The sequence below is a fragment of the Neopsephotus bourkii genome, unplaced genomic scaffold, assembly GCF_033783945.1.
Source record: "Neopsephotus bourkii isolate Nb327-2 ecotype Australia unplaced genomic scaffold, CSIRO-AGI_Nbou_v1 NB_1037, whole genome shotgun sequence".
NCBI classification, from domain to species: Eukaryota; Metazoa; Chordata; class Aves; order Psittaciformes; family Psittacidae; genus Neopsephotus; species Neopsephotus bourkii.
Window position 1 is genome coordinate 82,495 of NW_026901526.1, and position 21,895 is coordinate 104,389.

The window sequence follows — 21,895 nt, forward strand, 5'->3', positions numbered from 1 at the left end:
AAAATTAGTATAAACACATCTTTGTGTGTATGTAGAAACATCCTACTCAGTTGCGCTGTGCGTGGTTTTTATATAAAGGCTATAGATGCTGACTCTATGAAGTCTGGCTTTAAGCAGACCACAACAGTAAGGTCTGATTGCAGTGGAGGCATGGAACTACAGTCTGGCAAATGATTAAGAGAACTAGTTAGAGGTGTGCAGACGTACTATACTGGCTCTGTTACATTTGATAATTGCTTATGCAAAAAGGAATCTGCATTAACAGATAACTTAATGGTTTAAGCATTCACAGCCAAAAATGTTCTGAATAAGATTTTATAAAGTATAAGCTTTTTTATAACATTTATATCATATTCTTTTCTGCAGCCTCTGCTCAATTGTTCTATTTCAAATCCTTCACTGTTACAAAAGATAGTGTTTTACAGCATTGTCATCTGAAGCAGATACCATAGATCCATCAGATACGGCTAGTGATTCAGAAGAAGTCTTCAGTCTGCAAGTCCCTAATAAAATTTAAAGCTTAGCAGAAGTTAAAATTCAGCTGAAGATTTCTTGCTGTGTTTAAAGTTGTCAAAAAAATAAATCTAAATTCAGTTTCTTTCCCTGGTTTGTGTTTTATGCAATAAAGCTAGGCTAAGACAACAGTCTCCATTAGAGTTAAGCAAATAAGGAACAATGGAATTAAGCTAAATAATCCAGTAAAGGATATTAAGGTATAAAGGTTATTTCACTAAAATAGACTCTACCAATTCCTTCAAGCCTAAAAACCAAAAACCTGCCACTCCACAATAATTTGCTTTATGCTGTTCAGTTCTTGGTGTCATTGAATGGATGCTATTTTACCCCTGTGCCTTCCACATAAATATACAGTAGGCATAAATTGCCAAACAGTTGGATTTGAATTTCTGTAGGCAGTTGTTGCATAAATACGCAAAGGGAGTTGGAATGATGGCTGAAATATTACATGCTGGCAACAGTGCAGGCCAGTGCAGGGAAAGCATGGTAACGTAGGACACAAACCTGGGTAACTGTGCAGAAGAGAGAGAAGGCACAGAAGGTAAAGAGTGGCTGCTCATGTTATTGTGAAGTGAAAATGCACTGCTGTCAATTCATGAAGTCTATACGGTAAAAACAGCCGGCTTCAAAATAATCTAGAATAAGGTTATCTGATAAATTGGAATTTTAGGTGTCCAGGTTAGCTTGTCAAATAGCAGTTCAGATGTAGCCTCAGGAAGAGCAATTCAGTGTAGACAGATGTGCTTTTGGGGGTATGTATGGAACAAGCCAGTGCCCATAAATTGAGACTTGCCATTTTCCTTTGTAAATGCTGCACGAATTCTGGTCTTCTGTGTCATTTAGAAGCAAGCACTCATTCCTCCGCAGGGGTGGTTCAAAGATGCCAGCTATTTTTGTGTTGCATGGGTGACACATGGGGTTTTTAATATGCATTGGTTGTGGAGGGAAAGAGTTTAGCTTCCAGGTGAGCAGCAGTAACTGCTGTAACTGTTCAGAGCAGCTGTCTGTCTTGATTAGGTTAGAAGAGGTGACAAATGTCATCTTTACAGTGATGGGTGCCAAAAATGAAACAGTGAATTTGATAGGACAGTTCTGTGTAAAGTAGTATTTTTTATTTTTTTTTTAAAGGGTGTTTGTTCAGAATAGCTTGGTTTGGTTTGTTTTTTTTTTCCTGTCCACTGCAAATGCTGATGAGAATTCAGTACCTTCTTCAAACAGCGAAGAGTTTTAGTTTGTGAGGGGAGGAAGCTTCATCAGGAGACAGTGTTGATATGAACGTGTCGGTTTAGCTGTTAACTGAATCTGAGGTTGTACCTGATTGCCTGTGGGAGAGTAGGCTACTCCTTAAATGACTGCTGTTGAGACTGAAGCTCTGTACTTCAGGATCCTTAGCTTTGCAAATCATCTAGGTAATTTTGTCTTTTGTCTCAACTTTGTTCATCTTTGTATTAACCATACATTGTCCCATTGCGGAGTTCCATGCTTCTATGTCTATCTCTGTGAGAAGTTTGTTAAAGTCTTGCACATCTTAAGTGCATCTGTCTGGTCTAATTAACGTGTGCCTTAAGTACAAATTTTATCTTTTGTCTGTTTTGTTCCGCTTCTGTATTACCTGTGTTCTTCCACTCCACCCTTCAGTTCTTCTCCTTACTGTGAAGCCCAGTGAGGATTTCATTCATTAAAAAACTTCAGGATATTTCTATTAGAACCCACAATACTGATCTCTCAGAGGTTTGGAATTGAAAAGCCAGAGAACAAACCATATAGAAATAGATTAGCCAGGTCAATTAAAATAGGGGTGTGTGATGTGATGTTTGGAGAAAGGTTTTCTTGCTTCGGTGGTGCTATAATGAGAAAATCTTGCCGCAGAAGCTTATGAAGGCAGTGTGCCATCAGTGTGTATTAAGCCACTGTCTGATTTTGCAAATCTCCTGTTACATGTAGTAGAAATAAATACAAGCCCTCCAAAAGAGAATGAAAGTGGTTTTGCATAAGCTTATTTAGCAAACTGTTATGGTATTTTTTTAATGTAGTAGTAACACTATAAAATCTTCAAGATACAATCATTCTATATAGTTGGGGTGCTTAAGTAGTTAGCGTTGCATAAATAATGAAGGAAATTTTATACATTTGAGAGATGGAAGTTTGATATTGGTAACTAGTACTACAAAAAGTAGGACAAAGTTTCCCATGGTTTGTCTACAAAGAGAAGCTAACTGAAATGTGTAAGTGTCCTTCGATCCCAATTTTTGTAGTATAAAAATCCTTTGGTTTGGGAGTTCACAGTTTGCTTGGAATGAGTTCCAAGTTCAGTGACAAGCTGCCATGGGACAAGTGCAGATAGGGAGTTTAACTGGTGTAAGAGGTAGAACTTTCTTGTGTAAATTAATCGTAACCCCCTGTTTCTATGGTTGACTGTACTAACTTGCGCTTAATGTTTTTTACAGTTAAATTTTATTTCATGAGGATACCTCTATAATGATCTATGGTTCCTGAGAATCCATTCCAGATTCAGTGAAAGCTGCACTTCAAAGGTATCCTCATCAGACAATCAAAAGCAACTGAATTAGAACATAGGTAGGTAGGTGACTGTTACTTAATTTAGCTAGGCTTTTTTTTGCACTACTACTTCATATGTGCTGCACTTCACACTCAGAATTGCTGTTTCAGTGCAAAAAAAAAAAAGAAGGGGGGGGGTTTCATAATTTTTTATTTAGAAGTAAAAATGCATTCTGTTTGGATTAACCGTGAATGGTGTGACCAAACTGAAGCTTTAAGAAAATGTAGTTAACCCTGAGGTTATATTTTTGCACATAATATTCTTACTGATATGGCTGATGTAGAAAAATATTCCAACTTTTCAGAAGGAAAACATGAAAAGGCAGGCTTCTGGAAAGGCATTGACAGGTTACCTTAAAAATTCTGGATGCAAAACTACTTCCTTGGAACAGCTTTTTGTGTTTGCTTTTCCTTAACATGGCTGATGTGGCATCTTATAGCCACACATGCATTATGTTGTGTTTTACAGGAAAAAAAGGAAGATGAAAAGAGAAGTTGCTGTTTGCTGCTTAAGCTAGAACATAGGGCAGGATACCTGATAAAGGTTGTAGTTGACCAGTCAGCTCCCCTGACCTCATTTTCCTTCCTGTGGCCACCCAGCAGTTTGTCTGCACCTCAAGAGACCTGCACTTCTTTTTATGTGTTTCTAGCACATATATCTACCCTGCTAGATAGGGCTGCTTTTTTCTGCCTTCCCTGATCTGGTGGGGAATCTCTTTTACATAAGCTAGCTAGGCAGCACCTGGGGACTCCTAAGTGCTTTTAAATTATGAACCAGTGGTTCATGCTATTGCTAGGGCAAGCAATGCTTCTTGAGATGCAAAGCATGGAGAAAGGGGGAAGGGGTAACTTAGCAAATAATCTTTTTACTCTATTAATTATTGTAGTGGTTCTTGTTTGGAGGAGAGCTTGTAAAAATACCGAGGGGAAAAATGATTAAGAAACTAAGTTTTTAGGTTAGATGAGTATAGATAACTGCTGTGTGTTAGGAATGTAGGGTGCAGACACACAGTGACAGAGTGTGAAGGGGAAGAGCTCAGTGTTGTTAGTCGAGTTTTTAAAGTTACCACGTAGCATATGCTGACACGTGCATCATGAATAATTTAGGGTGTGGATGGGGAAGAGGGCAGCCAGCTGTACCTTGTGAGCCAGCTGCAGCTAACCGATAAGCTCTTCTAGAAGAGTTGTGCTAGGAGGAAGTAGCAGTAATCATAGTTCGTGGTTACAAGATTATGGGTCATTGCCGGGAAGCTGGAAGGATAAACACTGGATCAGCATCCTTGCTACTGAGAGAACACAACAAAGAAAAGAAGTCTTGAAAATGGTCCAAGTTCAGATTGCCACCAAGATGTTCACTGAGCAATGAGTGACTATTTCCAGTCATGCAGTGGCTTCCTTGTGTCAGTGTTAAGCTGTCCACAGTGAACTGTCCAAGCAGGAAATGGCAGAAGGCAGCTTAGTTGTACCCTTCTGTCCTCCAACTAAAGCTTCATGGCTGTGACCAAGTATGGAGGATTCCAAGGTGAATAATAAGGGAAAAAATGTTATTTGTCAACTTGCTAGGTACATTGAACTGCATTAAACTAAATCACCTAAATTATTTTTTTAATCAGTTTTAAGTATCTTTTTGGTGTGGCGGGAACTCCTCAGGGTGTAGTTCCAGGCCTTTAAAACTGTGTTTGTCGATATGACCACTGCTGATAAACTGCATTCAAAAAATGCTGAGAGAATCAACATACTATTGACAGACAGGTTTTCAAGATGATTCTGCATCTTAAACCTTCTAAGTGCTTAATAACCTCTTGGTGTCATGACAGCTTCCTGTGGTGAAGAAGCCCTTTTAACAGAGCACCATACTTCTGGAAATGATTGTTTGCTGAATGCTGTTTATTTTGCTAGTATGTAAAAAGTGACAAAAACTTAGGTGGCTGTTCACTCTTTAACTCAATTAAAACTTTTAAAATACTTTCAGAATATCGTAGCACTTCTGTGAAGCATTCTGTACACATGTATGCTGAACATTTATATACACAGTGTTAACTGAAGTTAACATGTAGCTTTCCTCCTTTCAGTAGATCTATACCAGTTCAGGCTAGCTAAAGATCTTGGTGCTTACTGAAACAATCTTGGAGGTTCCCAGGCAGTGGGAGCAGTGAGCTCTTTTATCTTTTAGACTCTTTCTTACAGGTTGCCATTGCCTTTGTGCTTATCTGCAGTCCTAGTGGGTAGGAACCAGAGCTCTTCCATGGAACTGTGACACTTGTAGCAGCTATCAAAGGTATAGGCAGTAATTTGAGCTCCACATTATTTGGATCCACTGAAAATTTAGCTGTAAACAAAATGAGTGTGAGTAGTATCTTAATATAGCTTGTCCCTGAAGAGGCTGGTGCCCTTCTTTCTGGAGGACTGAGCTGAGGAGACAATGTGCTTTCCAGATTTCTAAGGCTCTTTATAATGTTTTTAGCCATAGACCTGCCTGCCTGCCTTCCCTTCTTCCACTGCAAATATCAAAATACTAAAAGTCTAGTATGAAAGCAAGAAATTTGTAGTCTGGCAATACATGAGTATGACAGGACACAAGAAAATGGAATGAAGCTACTCCAGGGGAAGTTCAGATTAGGCATTAGAAAAAGGTTCTTCACCGAGAGGGTGGCTGGTTACAGGAACAGGCTCCTCAGCGAAGTGGTCACAGCACCAATCCTGTCAGAGTTGTGGGAGCATCTGGACAACACTTTTGGTCATATGGTTAAGTTTTAGTTGGCCTTGTGAGAAGCAGGGAGTTGGACTTGATGGTCCTTATGGGTCCCTTCCAGCTTGAGGTATTCTGTGATCCTTCTAGTACTTAATTCTCTTTGTTTGCTGCAGCAGTCTTTCCTTTCTGTTACAAAGAGAATTGAACACATAATGCTGTTTTGTTTGTGTTTTTTTACAGATAGGAATGTCATATTTTTAGTGCTATTCATGTACTAAGTCATTTTGGAAAGAAAAAAAAATAATAATAGAGCCCCTATTAAAGTACATCTGCCTGATGAATATGCCTGAGTCAGCTTCTGTAACTTACTCCTGAGACATTTGCTCCAATGCAGTGAGCAATGTGGCGCATGTAGCATCCTGGGCTGTGAGAGGACATAGTACCTATTATGTAGGGGGTTTGCACTGGAATTACTCAGACAAGTGAAGATTTTTTCATATGTAGAAAGGTTCTTGGCTTATGCTGTTGCATAAGCAGGGCTTTAGTTGATTCATTGGGGACTTAATTGATAAAGAATTCTGGCAATTCTTGTAGGAGCTGAAATAATCATTAATCTCTCAGGAGTGAAAAAAAGTGTCTCCTGAGTACCCACAGTTTTCAGTAGTCATTGTGAATATTCCCTGGTGCTTGCATTAGGGTCACTTTTGCAGAAATGACTGCACACCTTTTGTTCCTAGTGCTGGAGCCAGGTTACCCCCACTAAAGGTCTGAAAAACAGAGGTCCAGACCTGCCCCAGTGGTTTGTCTGGGGTGACTGAGCTAGAAAAAGACATGCAGCTCCCAGCTATTTTGGCAACTCCAACTCCATTTAAGTTTACTCATTCAATTTATCAGCTATAAATTTTTGTTGACATTCTCATAATACCTGCGTGGAAAACAGTCATTAAAACAGTAGGCTGGACGTGTTTCATATTTAGCGTAATCTGTTTGGTATGTCCTGCACTCACCTGGCAAATCACCAAGAGAAGTACAGGCTCAGTGAAGCCTCTTGAACTTCTGTCATGGGAGAAACAGTTTGTTACTTGTGATACCCGTCTTTTGAGGGATTTAATTTGGGGTGTTTAGGGACGAGTCATACATTGCATTGTGGCCACAGGTGACTATCTAGTTTTGGACCTTTAAGAAAGGTTGAACAAGGTGGTTCATAATGCGCCTGTATGTACTACTGATTTCCTGTAAGTGCCAGAGAATCAGTTTTGATTCTAGACATGTTTTAAGTAAGTTTTAAGGAGAGTTCACCGGGAGCTTGGACAGCACCACACCTAGCTTTAAGACAGTGACTTCACTGCTCATGAGAGAAGGTAAATGACAGTGGTCAGTGTTATATACTCTTACAATATATTTTACAATCCTAATCCTTACAGATTAGGGTTGTTTCAAAATTGTTTATAAATTGAAGAGAGTAAAAGCTATGGTAATTCCACCTTCTAAAGAACTTGTCTTCGAACTAAAAATATACCTATTTTTTCCTTTTCCCCCTCCATATAGTGTTTGTCTGGAGCAGTAATTTCCCTTCCACATACTTATTTTTAATTACTCATGACTGTTAGTGTTGAGTAATTTTGTTTGCTGAGTAAATCCCCTTGCAATGACCTACAGACATTACAATAATTATGAAAGAAACTTTAGGCCTACCACTTAGACTGTCATTTTGTACTTTGCTTATGATAATCTAGTACAATGTTCTCTTCTAGTGATGTATTAATAGTGTTCTCATCTAAAAGCAATGTTAATTTAATTCCTCATTTTATTTTCAACATCCTTTTTGGATGGAATTCAAGATAAATACTGAATAATGTCTGAAATGCATTCCTTCTGTCTATCCTTTACACATTCGTAGTTGGAGGGCTCCCTGGACCATATTGCCTTTGTGACAGCCCAGGGAGTAACTATTTTGCATAGCAGTTCTGTTTTGCAGTGACAGTTACGAAACAGAGGACAGGCATTACACTGAGGAGCTGTAGGGCTTTCACAGGTGTGCTGTACTGTCTTAAGGTATTTTCAGTCATAGAACACCAGTCCCTTTTGACACCAGTATTTATCCAACATGGTCTACATGGATACTGCTGCATCTGTGCAGAACTCCCCAAAGCAGATGGTCCTTTCGTTGGTCTGCATGTTTGACACATGGTGTGTGGTGGTCGTATCTGCACTGGTGTGCGGTTACCAAGAGACAGTAAGCCCCGATACAAACTGGTGCAAACACAAATGCATGTTTTGCTTCAGAGGTGGTAACCTTCAGCAGAAGAATGGTACTGGGTGGACAGGTGGGGGCAGTAATATCTTAAAGTACTGCACCCAACTCTGTAAAGACTTGTTTGTTGAAAATCTTTGCATGAACTCATTGGACATGAATTTGAAAGAGAAAACAGCCGCAGCCTGTCCCGATGATGGAGATTGCATAGCAATTGGAAACAAAAGAATTCAGGGTTAATGTGGCACAATTTGGGCAGCTTGAATGGAACTACTCTGTATTTATTCTAACAGAACCAAAGGCATGGTTTTTTCCTTCAGTTTTTTGTCTTAGTTGATAAAAAATACCCACTTGCAGTATTGTAAAGTAAGAACTGTAGTAAACTCCTAAATTTGTGACATTTCAGAAAGCAATTGAATACTGTGAATACACAGTAAAACAAAGCCACACAAATGTTGTGCTGTGTCTTAAGATTTAAAAAGATAAAGCTCCTGAATTTTTAAACATTAAAAATGTCATTTGTTTAAAAATTACCCTCAAAAAAACCCAAAAGCAAACCCTAAAACCAGGGACATGAAAATGAAACATGATTTAACTTAATTATAAGCCTTGAACGAGGAAACAGCATGTTCTAAGAATACTTAATGACAGCATTGTTGAGGGTTTTTTTTGTGTGTGTGTTGCTCCAGTCAGTCTTCAGCAGAAAGAATAAAAGGCAAAGAAAACACGGAAGTACAGTAAACATCTTGAAATGCAGTTTCCTTCTTACGGGAAGCCACCACATGACTTGCTGAAAAAGATCTTTAAGAAAACAAAACCAACCAACCAAACAAACAAACAAAAAAAAAAACAAAACAAAAAAAAAACCAACAAAAACCACAAAAAACCTAAACAAAAAATCCAAACAAAAAAACCTACCAAAAAAACCCAAACCAGCAAAAAACAAAATCCAGTTTTCAGTTGTTATTTGGTAGCATTAAAACTTAATTCTCTGAAAATCTGCTTCTTGAGAAATAATATCCTATACGATGCCTCAAGCAGCACCTTATCCTGACAGATAAGGACAGAAACAAACAAGGATCTTGACTATTAGTGTACAATGATTTTGTAGTCTGAACTATAAAAGGTGAGAATATTATTCATTTTGACTGTATTCTGCAACATGCAAAGCCAGTTCAGGTAACTCAAATCTACAATGACAAATCTTTCTTGCCAATCCCATTAAAAGATAGCTGGGAGTTGAACTGAAATGGGACCTGCATTTCAGTCAATATATTGAATGTGGGTTACTCAGTCTTAAAAATACACACAGAGGAACTGTTCCAACAGCTAAATTTCTGCACAGGCTTCTGCTGTCACGCAGTATGGGTCCCAGCCATCCCTTTTTGAAGTTGGCAGCAGAATTTTTTCATAGCAACAAAAAGATGATCAGCTGCTGATTCTCCTCTTGGACCAGTGTTTCTCAGAAATGTGACCCCTGTGCTCTCAGGGGACAAAAAATCACCTGTGGTTACATCATGTACTTTTGATTTGTGTGGCAGATGAATGGAAGGACTGGCACTTTTGTGTTGTATTGAAGGGTTGTCAGCTCAAAAGGGTTTGGATAAAAAATGTAAAGGCATGTTAACCATGTCCAGGAATGCTTAAAGACGTATCTAGCGTGGATTCTTACAGTGTGCTGAATTAGGTGTGTGAAAGCTAGGAGCTAAGACAGGAGCTCTGGTATCCCTGTTCTTGTCTTTGGTTCACTCTTGCGCTCTGTGCCACACACCAGGAGCAGCAGCATGTTTCTGTGCCAGTCACACCTTATTCTTACGAGATTTAGTGTATGAATTGCATATATATTATTAAATAACTCTTTAGCATCCCAAGATGCTCCTCCTTTAATTTTACAGTCAGTCATAGATAATAAGAGAACATAAGGGCAAAAATGGTAAAACTGAATAAAGTCCTGCAGTTAATTGGGGTTCCTTTGAATGCTACTGCTTGGTTGCATTTCTATACATAATCATATGCATGCACCTACGTGCAGTTAATAGTTTGCTTTCTTTGTATGCACAGTGACCTGACTCTTCTGTTAAAAGGAAAAAAAAAAAAGGAACAGGAAGATAAATAAGTGACACTATCAGTAGCATTACTTCTTTAAAGGAGTTTGCAAGATTATTTGGTTCTAAGGCATAGATTTCTCACTTAAGTACATTCTGAGCCAGTAAACTACTGGCCTGGCCAAGATTCTGCCCTGGTTCATAAATGAAGTAAAAATGATACAAATCCAAATGGAACATTCGTTAAATCGACTATGTGTTAAGAATAAACAACAAAAAAAGCCCCCACCACAAACAAAAGCCAAACCAAATCCACCTCAAAATGCCACAAACCATAAGCTAAAGTCATGGAGTGGCTGCTAAATGAGCATTTTCAATTTTATGTTGAGCTGTATGAGGGAGTAGTCAGCTGTGTCCAAGAAAAGCAAGCTAATTGCTTTCTAATCTGCTCATAATTGAACAGGCATTACAGCAAATGCTGTCCTGAAAGTTCATGGTCTTCTGTGCTGTCACAACCTTTGGAAGGTATGTGGGCTAGTCACGATTGCGAGTTTTCGATGTCTGAGCCCTTATCTATATTGTGAAATGAGACTGAGTGGATTGCACAGCTGTTTTCTACCTGCTGCACAGCTCCAGCTGGAGGAGCAGCTAGATGAAGTGCAACCATCCCATGGTGTGAAACATCGCTGGTTCACAGAGGTGATCTACGCCCCTCCTCACCAGGGCTCAGTGGAAACAGCATGAAGTAGGGTGGCTGGCTACCCCTAGAAGATGAGCTCAGACCACTGGTTGCCTTTCCCTCTTTCCACTGAGCCATTTAAGAACTTGTTGCTTTAAGTCCTGGGTTTGGGCTGGCAATTAAGGGATTAAGCTAGCAAGGGCATGGAGGAAAGCAACAGTGTGGTTGGAAACCATGCTTGAGGTTGTTTCTTTGGAGCTGACCCTTCTGCTCCTTTGCAGATGAACATACTAAATTTTTATAAACCAAATCCACAGCAAATGTTAGCACTGCTTTATGAGAAACAAGAGTACTTTTTTAACAACATGTTCATGACGTTTGCTCTGGGTTTATGTGCCTAATTTTATGAGAAAGAGGAGATGGAAAACAAGAGGCCCTATAAAATCTCATGACTTGAGGGAACCAGCACTGAAAGTACCTGTTGCAGTGTTGTCACAGCTCTTCTTTATTCCTCCCACTTTACTGTGCTGTTTTAGAGATCGGAGTAAATTTGCTATGTATAAAAGATCTGTAACCTTATCCTGCTTTTATTATCAGTGTTCCAATGTACAAATCTTTCGATTTTCCCAGAGGCTGGTGCATGGTAGGGGATGTGATATACCCACTCAATGCCATGCTCTTTGGCCCAAGTGTCTATAAGGTTATTCCGGAACTGAGTCCCGTTGTCTGACTCAATTCTCTCTGGTTTAGTTGCAGTTGTTATCACTGTGGTTTGAGTAGCGACTGTACTTGTTGCTGGGGGTGGTGTAGCTGCTGTACTTGGAGCTGGAGTATCTGTACTGGCTGTTGCTTTGCCCTCAGATCCAGCGACATTTTTTTCCTTTTAGTAGAGGAGACCCTGCCTTTGAACATCCAGCCTAGCACGGGCAACCGGGGTGCCAGGAGGAGCTGTGCTTCGGTGCCAATCACTTCCGAAGCAGCTCGAACCCCTTCATAGGCTGCCAGTATCTCTTTCTCAGTTGGGGTATAGCTTGCCTCAGATCCTTTGTATCCCCGACTCCAAAAACCAAGGGGTCGACCTCGAGTCTCTCCTGGAGCTTTCTGCCAGAGGCTCCAGGTAGGGCCATTCTCCCCAGCTGCGGTGTACAATACATTTTTTACATCTGGCCCAGTCCGAACTGGTCCAAGGGCCACTGCATGAACTATCTCGCGTTTAAATTGCTCAAAGGCTTGTTGTTGCTCAGGTCCCCATTTAAAATCATTCTTCTTACGGGTCACGTAATAGAGAGGGCTTACAATCAAACTGTAATTTGGGATGTGCAGTCTCCAGAACCCCACTGCACCCAAGAAAGCTTGTGTCTCTTTCTTATTAGTTGGTGGAGACATTGCTGTTATCTTGTTGATTACATCTGTGGGGATCTGTCTACGTCCATCTTGCCATTTTATTCCCAGAAATTGAATCTCGTGTGCAGGTCCCTTGACCTTACTTCGTTTTATGGCAAAACCAGCTTTCAGCAGGATTTGGATTATTTTCCTCCCTTTCTCAAAGACTTCTTCTGCTGTATCGCCCCACACTATAATGTCATCAATGTATTGCAGGTGTTCTGGCGCTTGCCCCTGTTCCAGTGCAGCCTGAATCAGTCCATGGCAAATGGCAGGGCTATGTTTCCAGCCCTGGGGCAGTCGGTTCCAAGTGAACTGGACACCCCTCCAAGTAAAAGCAAACTGTGGCCTGCACTCTGCTGCCAAAGGAATTGAGAAAAACGCATTGGCAATATCAATCGTGGCATACCACTTGGCTGCCTTTGACTCCAGTTCATACTGAAGTTCTAGCATGTCTGGTACGGCAGCACTCAAGGGTGGTGTGACTTCATTCAGGCCACGATAGTCTATTGTTAGTCTCCACTCTCCATTAGACTTTTGCACTGGCCATATGGGGCTATTAAAGGGCGAGCGGGTCCTGCTGATCACTCCCTGACTCTCCAGTCTACGGATCAGCTGATGGATAGGAATCAGGGAGTCTCGGTTGGTGCGATATTGCCGCCGGTGCACTGTTGTGGTTGCAATTGGCACTTGTTGTTCTTCGACTTTCAGCAGCCCCACAACAGAAGGATCCTCTGAGAGACCAGGCAAGGTGGACAGCTGCTCAACTTCTTCAGTCTCCAAAGCAGCAATACCAAAAGCCCATCGGTACCCTTTTGGGTCTTTGAAGTACCCTCTCTTGAGGTAGTCTATGCCAAGGATGCATGGAGCCTCTGGGCCAGTCACAATACGGTGCTTTTGCCATTCCCTCCCAGTCAGGCTGATTTCAGCCTCCAGTACAGTCAACTCTTGGGATCCTCCTGTCACTCCAGAAATATAGATGGGTTCCACCCCTTGACAGCTCGATGGCATCAGGGTACACTGTGCACCGGTATCTACTAGAGCCTTATACTTCTGTGGGACTGATGTGCCAGGCCATCTGATCCACACAGTCCAGTAAATCCGATTGTCCCCTACCTCCACCTGGCTGGAGGCAGGGCCCCTCTAATAGTCATCACAGGATTGGACGCTTAAGTCATGTTGAAAGGGATTATTCTTCTTTATCACAGGAGCTGGAGTAAGATCAGCTCTTCCACTCCACCTGGGAAACTGCTCACCAGAGACTGAAGCCGTAGCTCTCATGGGACGCTCAGTCTTGGCCTTTGCTCCTCTTTTCAATTCACTCACCCGTTCCTCCAAAACTGAAGTAGGTTTTCCATCCCACTTTGTCATGTCTTCTCCGTGATCCCGCAGGTAAAACCATAGGGTAGACCGTGGCGTATACCTCTTGTATCTCCTTTCTCGAACAGTGGGACGCCTTTTGCTAATAGCTGAAATGTGTGTTGGTACACGCGAGGAGTTGGATAAGTCAGATATATCGTCCCTCAATTGTTTGAGATCCTGGGACAGTTTTTCCACAGCTGAGATGATGGAAGGGGTGAGGGCCGCGTGCCAACATGGTGATCCCCATCACAATCAGCAAACAAGTCTCAATAGCATTAAAAGGCCATTCAAAACACTTAAATGAGGTGTGTGGTCAGTCTGGCCATACCAGAGACGGACAAATCATGGCAACGTGCTGGGGCTTGGCCTACGCTTACAGTAACCTGGAATGACATAGTACCACTAACAGTGGATGTGAGGGCGATCTGGCTGCGACATCTGTCACCCCATTGATCGCCAGGGTTGATTCGGCTGATCTGGCTGGCTAGGCGGGTGTCCCCTTCCTCCCTCACCGCTCCACGTGCGTCCCTCCCGAAGCTGCGTGCTCGGTCGAAGAGGACGACCTTCCCCGATAGAGGCGGTACCGTTCATCGGTCACGGGTATACGGTAGCTGCGCTCCCCTGCTAGAACCTCCAAACAAGCTCAAGGTCCAGTTGTAGGAGAACGTAGGGTAGTCAAGCTTCCAAGACTGCAGACACATCCAAGTGAGGCGCTGCACGTGGCAGTCTGCCATTCTTTAGTAAAAGAATGCCTCCTTCACAGGTTGACCACCTGAGAAGGAGAAAGAATATGTGTAATTGCTAAGCATTTCTATTATATACCTCCCAAAGTATAAAGGTGGTGACCATACTGGGAACATAAACCAGATAAGTTTCATGATCAATAATTCTATTGTGTTACAAGTCATCATCATAAAGTACACTGAGACAAGAACTTTAGCCCAAGCCCCACACTTGAAAAACACTAATACAGCAAATACCAGATCTAAGTAAATTACAACATTCTGAAGCTGTGAGATCAAGAGGAACAACTTTGAGAGCCAATAAATCAGCATTGTGATGAGTGACTATTAATCCGGTCAGATCTGTTGTTATCTCAGCCCCTTCGTGCCCCACGTTGGGCGCCAAAAAGAACTGTCGTGGTTTAACCCAACCAAACAGCTTGTTCACTTACTCCCAGTGAGTGGTGCTAGGCGTTAGTCCGCCCCCCCCCTTCCCCAGGGGCTGCCGCCCCCTTTCCCCGCTCCCAGAGGGGTGGGGAGGAGAATCGAAGGAATGCAACTCCCACGGGCTGAGATAAGAACAGTCTAGCAAGTAGTGTACAATACGAATCACCACTGCTACCACCAACGACAACAATGGTAAGAGAAAACAGCAAAGGAAAGGAGTACAATACCACGCGCCAAACCACCAGTCCGACCCGGCCGACCCCCTCCCCTTCCGGGTCCCCCCCAGTTCCCCCCTCGGCATGACGTGCTGTGGTATGGAATACCTCTTTGGTCAGTTTGGGTCAGGTGTCCTGTCTCTGCTTCCTCCCGGCCTCCCCTCCTCCCTGGCAGAGCATGAGACTCACAAAGTCCTTGGCCAAACCAAAACATCATTTTTATCAGCTTTGTTCCCAGCCCGAAAGTCAAAACACAGCACTGCACCAGCTACCAAGAAGGAGAAAAAATGACTGCTGCTGCTAAACCCAGGACACGCCTCTTGGAGAAAGCAAGAACACACTTCCTTTTCTTCTGTTTGTCTGTCTTCTGCTGTTAATGTGCCGTCGTTGGCCGGGGAGGCGCCGCCGCGCCCCTCGACTCCTGTCAGGACGGTCCGAGGCGGGATGCACTCGGCCGCTCTCCGGCTGGTGGGAAACCGTCTGAGGAGCCCCACCGGCTCCTTCTCACCACCGCCATCTTTGCTTCCGCCCCAGCAGCTGCACCATTAACGGCCGGCGAGAGGAGGTGCCACCCTGCCCCACCCTCAACGGCCGTAACGGTCCGAAGCACCGCCCCAGCTCTGACGACGTGTCCGGTTGCTGCAGAGACCGGTTGGCCGTGTTCCTGTGCTGGGCTCCTCACACCACCCCTAGTTGTGTGTCAGTCCATCGCTCCGCAGCAGTGTCTCTGCTGGCCATAGCGGTGAGACGGATGCGGCGCGGGTCCGCTGTTCCACCTGCGCCGGCCGCTCGCTCCTCTCAGCGGCCATGCCCGCTGCCTGTGTGCCGAGCCGAGTTGCTGCTCTTGTTGCTGGCGGCGGTTGGGGGCCCAGCCGGCGTCTCGGCCGCGGGCGGCCCGGAGGTGCACAGCCTTCGGGGAAGCTGGCGGCTAGGCAACGGGAACGGTTCGGTGGTCCTCCGAGGGGAGGTGCCGGGCTGCGTGCACACCGCCCTGCACCGCGCGGGCCTCATCCAGGTACGGTAGGCAGCCACGCCGGCACAGCTCGCCCGGCTCCCCCTCGCCTCGGCGGCGTCCCGCGTCTGAGACGCGGTGGGGAGAGCCAGGCCGGAGGAGAAACTTCGCACACGCCGTTCCGCTCCGAAGTGAGCAGCCTGCTCACTGTTCGGGAAATGAACAGCCCCGCAGTGGGATCTCCAAGTGTGGGGTCTACAGAAGCATGGTTAGGGGCAACTTCACCCCCAAACCGCTGCTCTGTCCCGGCAGCTGCCTCAGCTGCTCTAGGTTTTGCTAGCACAGCTGGTGCAGCAGCCGGATTTAGTTTCCTCAACCTCTCCAGCATCAAAGGGTTTGGTGGCCGCAGATTCCTCAGGTGGATAGCTGGAAGTTATCCGTGGCAGAGCAGTCCCAAATTGGGCCAGGGGTAAAAATGCAAGTGCTCTGAAATATATGGAGATTCTGCTGTTTTGACGCGGAACCGAGGTGCTGACACCAGGTTTCTACAATATTGTCACAACATTTAAGTCATGTTTACCTACAGTACTGCCTCAAAAGAATGAAAAGCTAAACCAATCCTTTTGAAGTTTGACTTGTTGTTGCAAGAAGTCTGGGGATTTCAAGCTTTTCAGTCTATTAAAAATCCCTTTTAACACTAGCAGAGCACATCAGAACAGTGGAGATTGTATACTCTCATGGTGCCTAAGAGAAGTATATTCTGAAACATGAGTATAAAACTGTTACATTTAAAAGACTGGCTCCTGCTTCAGCACTTCTAAGAAGCTTTGCTGCTTCTGTTTGCTATTGCCTCTTTTATTTTTGAAAACACACTGACAGCTTTCTGGGACAAGTTATCAAAGCTGCAGTTGTCGATTGGTAGCAACGTACTGTGATACCAACATCAGCTGCTTGTCACTCAGACCTGACAAAAACAAGGCACCAACAGGGTCACCATTAAAATAAGATGCCTTTTTAAAAGGAAATACATGGAAAGCAAAACATGTATCTGGAACAAGGAAAGGAAATAAAAAGTAGTGGTTCACAAAACCATCTACAAAACTAAGAAATACACCTCTGTTCTAGAAAATGTGAAGTACTGTTATATGTTGCCTGAGTATATCAGGCATATCCAAATATTGTAACTTTTTGTGCATCCAGTGTTGCATTTCTTATTCAGCATTTACTTGAAAAATACATTATGGATGCATGCATTTTAATTATCATTATTATTATTATTATTGTTATATAGATTATTTTTCTGCTCTGCTCTGACTAAAGTTAGGTGAAAGGAGAAAGGGATGCCACTTTGGGCAGGATAATTTTAGCATTATTGTGTTGGTACAGGTTGGGAATCCCAGTACTAATAATAGATTCCAGAAAGTGTCATTGCCAGATAGTCAACACTGGAAAGGTAAATACACTAAGAAGGGATAAGCTGAACCATGAAGGCCTGTTTCAACATCCATGTGCCCAGTGACATAACATTTTGAACATATACAATTCAGGTTTTAGTATGGCTTTTCTAAAGTTTTAAACAGTGCAGTGACCATATATGGAGGGTCAGTGAAGAGAACTCTGCCAGTGTTTCCCATCCAGAAGTTCCTAAGAAAAACTGAACACCTCAGATGTTGGGCTGTGCTGGGAGGTGTTACTATAAGAAGTGTGAACTGACCAGTGCACTGACTCAGGCACATAAGATAATGATGTAATCAAAGACTCACACTTAACTACTCACATTAGGTACTCTTATGAAGTGAGGAAATGTGATTGCTAATTTAGCTGCATTGCTTTAAACTGACTTGTCGTTTTAGTCATTTTAAACAGTAGTCAGATAGTTGGAAATGAGGCTGTGATCATGAACTCTCATGTGTCTGGGCAGAATCCCAAGCCTGCAAGAGGTGGGAAAGCTTAGTCAGCCTGCTGGCCAGCAGCATGGGGCTTGCTAATAGGTAAATGGGTGCTTGGCTAATTAAATTGATGATGGTTGGTTGTGGATGCTTACGGCATGTTTACATGAATACAAGTATGAATTTGTTCCAAACACTTGCTGATATGTCCGGGTAGGAACCCACCGTTGTTTGGAAACTGGTGCTAAGTTGATGGTGTTAGAATTAGTATGCTCTGTCGAGAGGAGCTGAGTTAACTGAAGTACCTCACTAGTGTGGTTGCTTTAGCTCTGGACTGGACCTGGCTGGTGTATGGCTAGTTCCAAGCTCAGGATGATCTAACTTGTTTCTATGAATAGATATGTACAGGTAGCTAAAGATTGATTTAAACCCATTCTTACTCAGTTTAGCAAAGTCCAGTTTACAGAAAAGAACTGTTCACACAAGTATTTTCACCAGGATAACTCAATTGTTATAAAACCACCTTTTTTTGTTTAAAAGAATGGCGAGCATACCAAAATACAGGAACAGCATTAGCAGATTTCTGATCTATTTCAGGTAGCGTTAAATGTAATCAGTGCCTATCACCATAGTTGTAGCATTCTGCAAAGCAGCAAACCTGTTTTTTTGTAGGGAGTCAGTGATGTAATTCATTATTCCAATGTGTGGCTTCATGCTGCAAAGTGTGGCTGAGCTGCCTGTCCTGAGGTTTCCTGATTGCGGTGAAAATGCTTATGACCAAATGCTTCCAAATGCAGCTGCCTGAAGTTGTATCCTTGTATGCAAAAGCATTCACGCAGCCTGAATCTTAGAAGCATAAAGGACTGGTTGCTCTGTTTCTTCAGTGCTCGTTATCTCTGGGAATCAGCCTTTTTGGGGTCTGTGTCAAATGCAGAATTAGTTTTATTGTAGTTGCCTAAATACAACAGCTTTGGTTTGGAGGGTTGTTTTTTTTTTTTTTTGCTTTCATTTGCTTTTTGCTGCGGAGAGTGGGATTTTTATTCATCCTACTGAAAATGTCACTAGACGAGCAATCCGAAAGCTTACAGCTCGTAATCAAAAGCGAAACTTGGTCTGAAAAGCTGTACCAGGAAATAGGAGAACAAAGCTGGTGGGAACTAAATTATTCTGGATAGATAGCAAGACCCACATGTTCAGCAACCTTATGAAATCTGTGCACTGTTTTTCTGTGTGGTTTGCAAATGGCAAATAGCAAATAGCACTGCATCCTTTGCTTCTGTATCCTTGTGAATTTTTAATGAGTTAGCACCCAAATCAAAAATTCAAAACAAAATCTGGGAGGGCCTACTCCAACAATGTAGCTTAGTGAGCATCTCACAAATGAGGGGAAGGAGAGGAACAAGATTAAGCTGCCAGATATTAAGCCTGAAAAATGTGACTTAGATTGCAAGAGTAGGCTGCAAGCAACTTAGTTATGAGTGTGTGGTTCATCTCAAGTTTAGGTCGATGTGCAGACTGGTTTTTGCCCAGGGATGATCTGGTTGCATGTCTGTAGCCTTACTTGCATCTACTGTGCAGGCCATAGCTTTGAATTGAAAGTCATCTCTTTGACACCAAGGGTTCACTTCTCATTTCTCTAGCTTTTATTCTAGAGACATCTTTACTCTTTGCCTTATAAAATAGATGTTGGATGGCCACATATTTCTGAATGCACCAAATGCATGTGTCCTAGAAAATGTTCTTGGGGAAGATACTTTTGAGTTTCCTACAGAAGTGTTATTTCCTTCCATGTTCAACCCATGTAGTTCAGATGCTGGATTAACTATGGTAAAAGCTCTAAGGGCAGGAGATGGTATCAGAGTATGTGTTCAGCTGGGGTCTTTTTTAGTAACATTTCATTAACACTTCATAGCTCTTAATACCATTTACATGTAAAATTTAAAAGACATGAGAAATGCACATAATCAAGGGTAACAGTCACTTGAAAAAAGTTAGTGTAAAGCTCAGGTGTAAGCAAAGACGTTTTACAGACTTGCAGTAAATCCACTGCAAACCCTAAATCTCTGGAAAGAGAAGATTTGCAGAAACCATTTTGTCTGAAGATTTAGCTTTTATCTATTGCCAGTGCAGTATTTTCTTTCAGGCACTGTTCTGAGAAGCAATATGAAACAGCAGGTAACTTGTACATTAAGTCTTTGTGCTAGAAATAGTCCCCTCGCAGGTACTGGCCAAGTAGTGCATGATGCCATTTCTGCTGGTAGATGACTCCTATAAAATTTCAATTCTGATGAATATGGCTATTGTAGCTATATTTTCTCATCTGCCAGCCGTTTGCTTTCCTGAGGAAAGGCTGTTTTGTCTTGTTAGCTTGTCACTTTGATTTGTAAAGAACTAATAGGGGGTCTGCAACTGTGATGCTAATTTAGGGTGTGGATAACACTGCAGGTTTTGCCCCGTTACACAACAAGGACATGCACTTGACACAGAAGGTTACAGTGGTCTTGGTCATATTTGGATGTTAAAATATATTAGAAGAGAAAGAAGCTTATGTGTTGTGATGTTTCTGCAGTTTTGGAAAGTGGTGTATATTTCATAACTTCTTTTGCATTTGTATAAAATATGCTGTTGCTTATTTTCTGACACTTCATAGAACACATAGAACTTCATCATGAGTTAGATTTTTCAGAGGAAGCCAGGTAACAATTGCATTGTGTATTGTATGGTTCTAACACGTTAAATGACATTTTTTGATGAAACAGTTGATTAAGATAAATATATTATTTTCTGTTAAAGCATATATGCTCTCTTGAGTTGTATGAACATATTGTGGAACTGTTCAAAAGCCTTATATATATATTGAAGGGCACGCAGGTTTATCTTTTGAAAGCCTGTGAATTTAAAATAGATAAAAGTTATAGTATCCTGTTAAATACAACAGAGTATTCAAAGAACATTAAGGAAGAGCTATTAATATCTTGTTGATTAACTCTTTGGTAGTATTTGTCTTCAACTGTAACACATCTTGAGTGTTCAGTTTACTGCTTTGCTACAGTAACTACTGACAATGAATTACTGTAGGATGTACTTCTAAAACTCATGTTCTGTAAATACAGTCCATTTGTCACTACTGTTAGTTCAGCTTGACTTCCAGCTGGAAATATGTGAACCTGGGCTTGCTGAAAGTTATATAAATGTCCTGACTGCTATTGTTTGAGATATCAGGGAGTGTGTGGATATAGATAAGTATCTTAACTATTTAGCTTCTGGTCTGAAGTTGGCAACAGCAAAATCACTAAGTTGTATATCATGAAACTTTAAGTTTCATTTTGGTAATCTATTACATCACCAGGATTTTCTTATGCTATACATTATAAAATATCAGCAGAGTTGATTTCTGAGAGAAAAGCATGCATGTCAGTTTCAAATTAGATCATAACAAAAGTAGGATAAGGCAAAGGAATCTGGTTTTTGTTCCCTTTATTGCATTTCATTTTACTACATGCTGGTCTGCTGCTTGGATCCCACTGGCTCTGCCTAGTGTCATTCAGGTAGGTGCCTGTGCTGTGCTGCCCTGGTTGTGTGTGGACCTGAAGCCCTGGCACAGCTTGCTCCCTTGGGCTTTGGGCCTCACTTCTGATGTGTTCATGTCTCATCCATTTCCTGTTTAATGGGAGAAGCTCTTACCTTATATGACTGTAGTTTTTCAGTATCCCCTTAAAATCATTGCAAGGAGGAGTTTCCATCTAGCCGCTTAGCAGTGCCTTCAGTTCAGTGCTGCCAGTGCTTTTGAAGTCCTGCTGATGTCCTGTTATCTGAACTGGAAATTGCTTCCTTCTGATGATCTGTAGCAGGGCTTTTTACCTCATTTTAGCAGGTGATTTGCAGCTTGCTTATAGCATTGAGGCTGGGAGCAGGGAGCAAACAGGCAGGAAGCTTGAGTGGTTCAGAATTTTCCCCCAAATTGCAGGGAGCAGGAAAATGTGAGGTTGTCATGTTTGGTAGGATCTAAAAATAGATGAAGTTGACTCCACCCCTCCATGACTTGCTTCCAGGAACATGTTGAGCTGTTGTGCTAATGAATGTGAAGTGTATTTAATACATGTGCAGTCTATTTCCTACCATCTCTCAAATTCTCCCAGTGCTCTTAAGAGTTTTAAAATAGCCTTTTTCATCCAGTTTT

The 21,895-nt window shown here is 42.3% G+C and overlaps 1 protein-coding gene across 1 annotated transcript in view; it reads left to right on the forward strand.

The window, feature by feature from the left end:
• Nucleotides 1-4,187: 4,187 nt before the first annotated feature.
• Nucleotides 4,188-21,895, forward strand: part of MANBA (mannosidase beta) — a 62,655-nt gene continuing 44,947 nt past the window's right edge. The window contains exon 1 of the mRNA XM_061360900.1: nucleotides 4,188-4,597. Coding sequence (XP_061216884.1) covers nucleotides 4,583-4,597 — 15 coding nt within the window. The 5' untranslated portion in view covers nucleotides 4,188-4,582. The remainder of the gene's footprint in view (nucleotides 4,598-21,895) is intronic.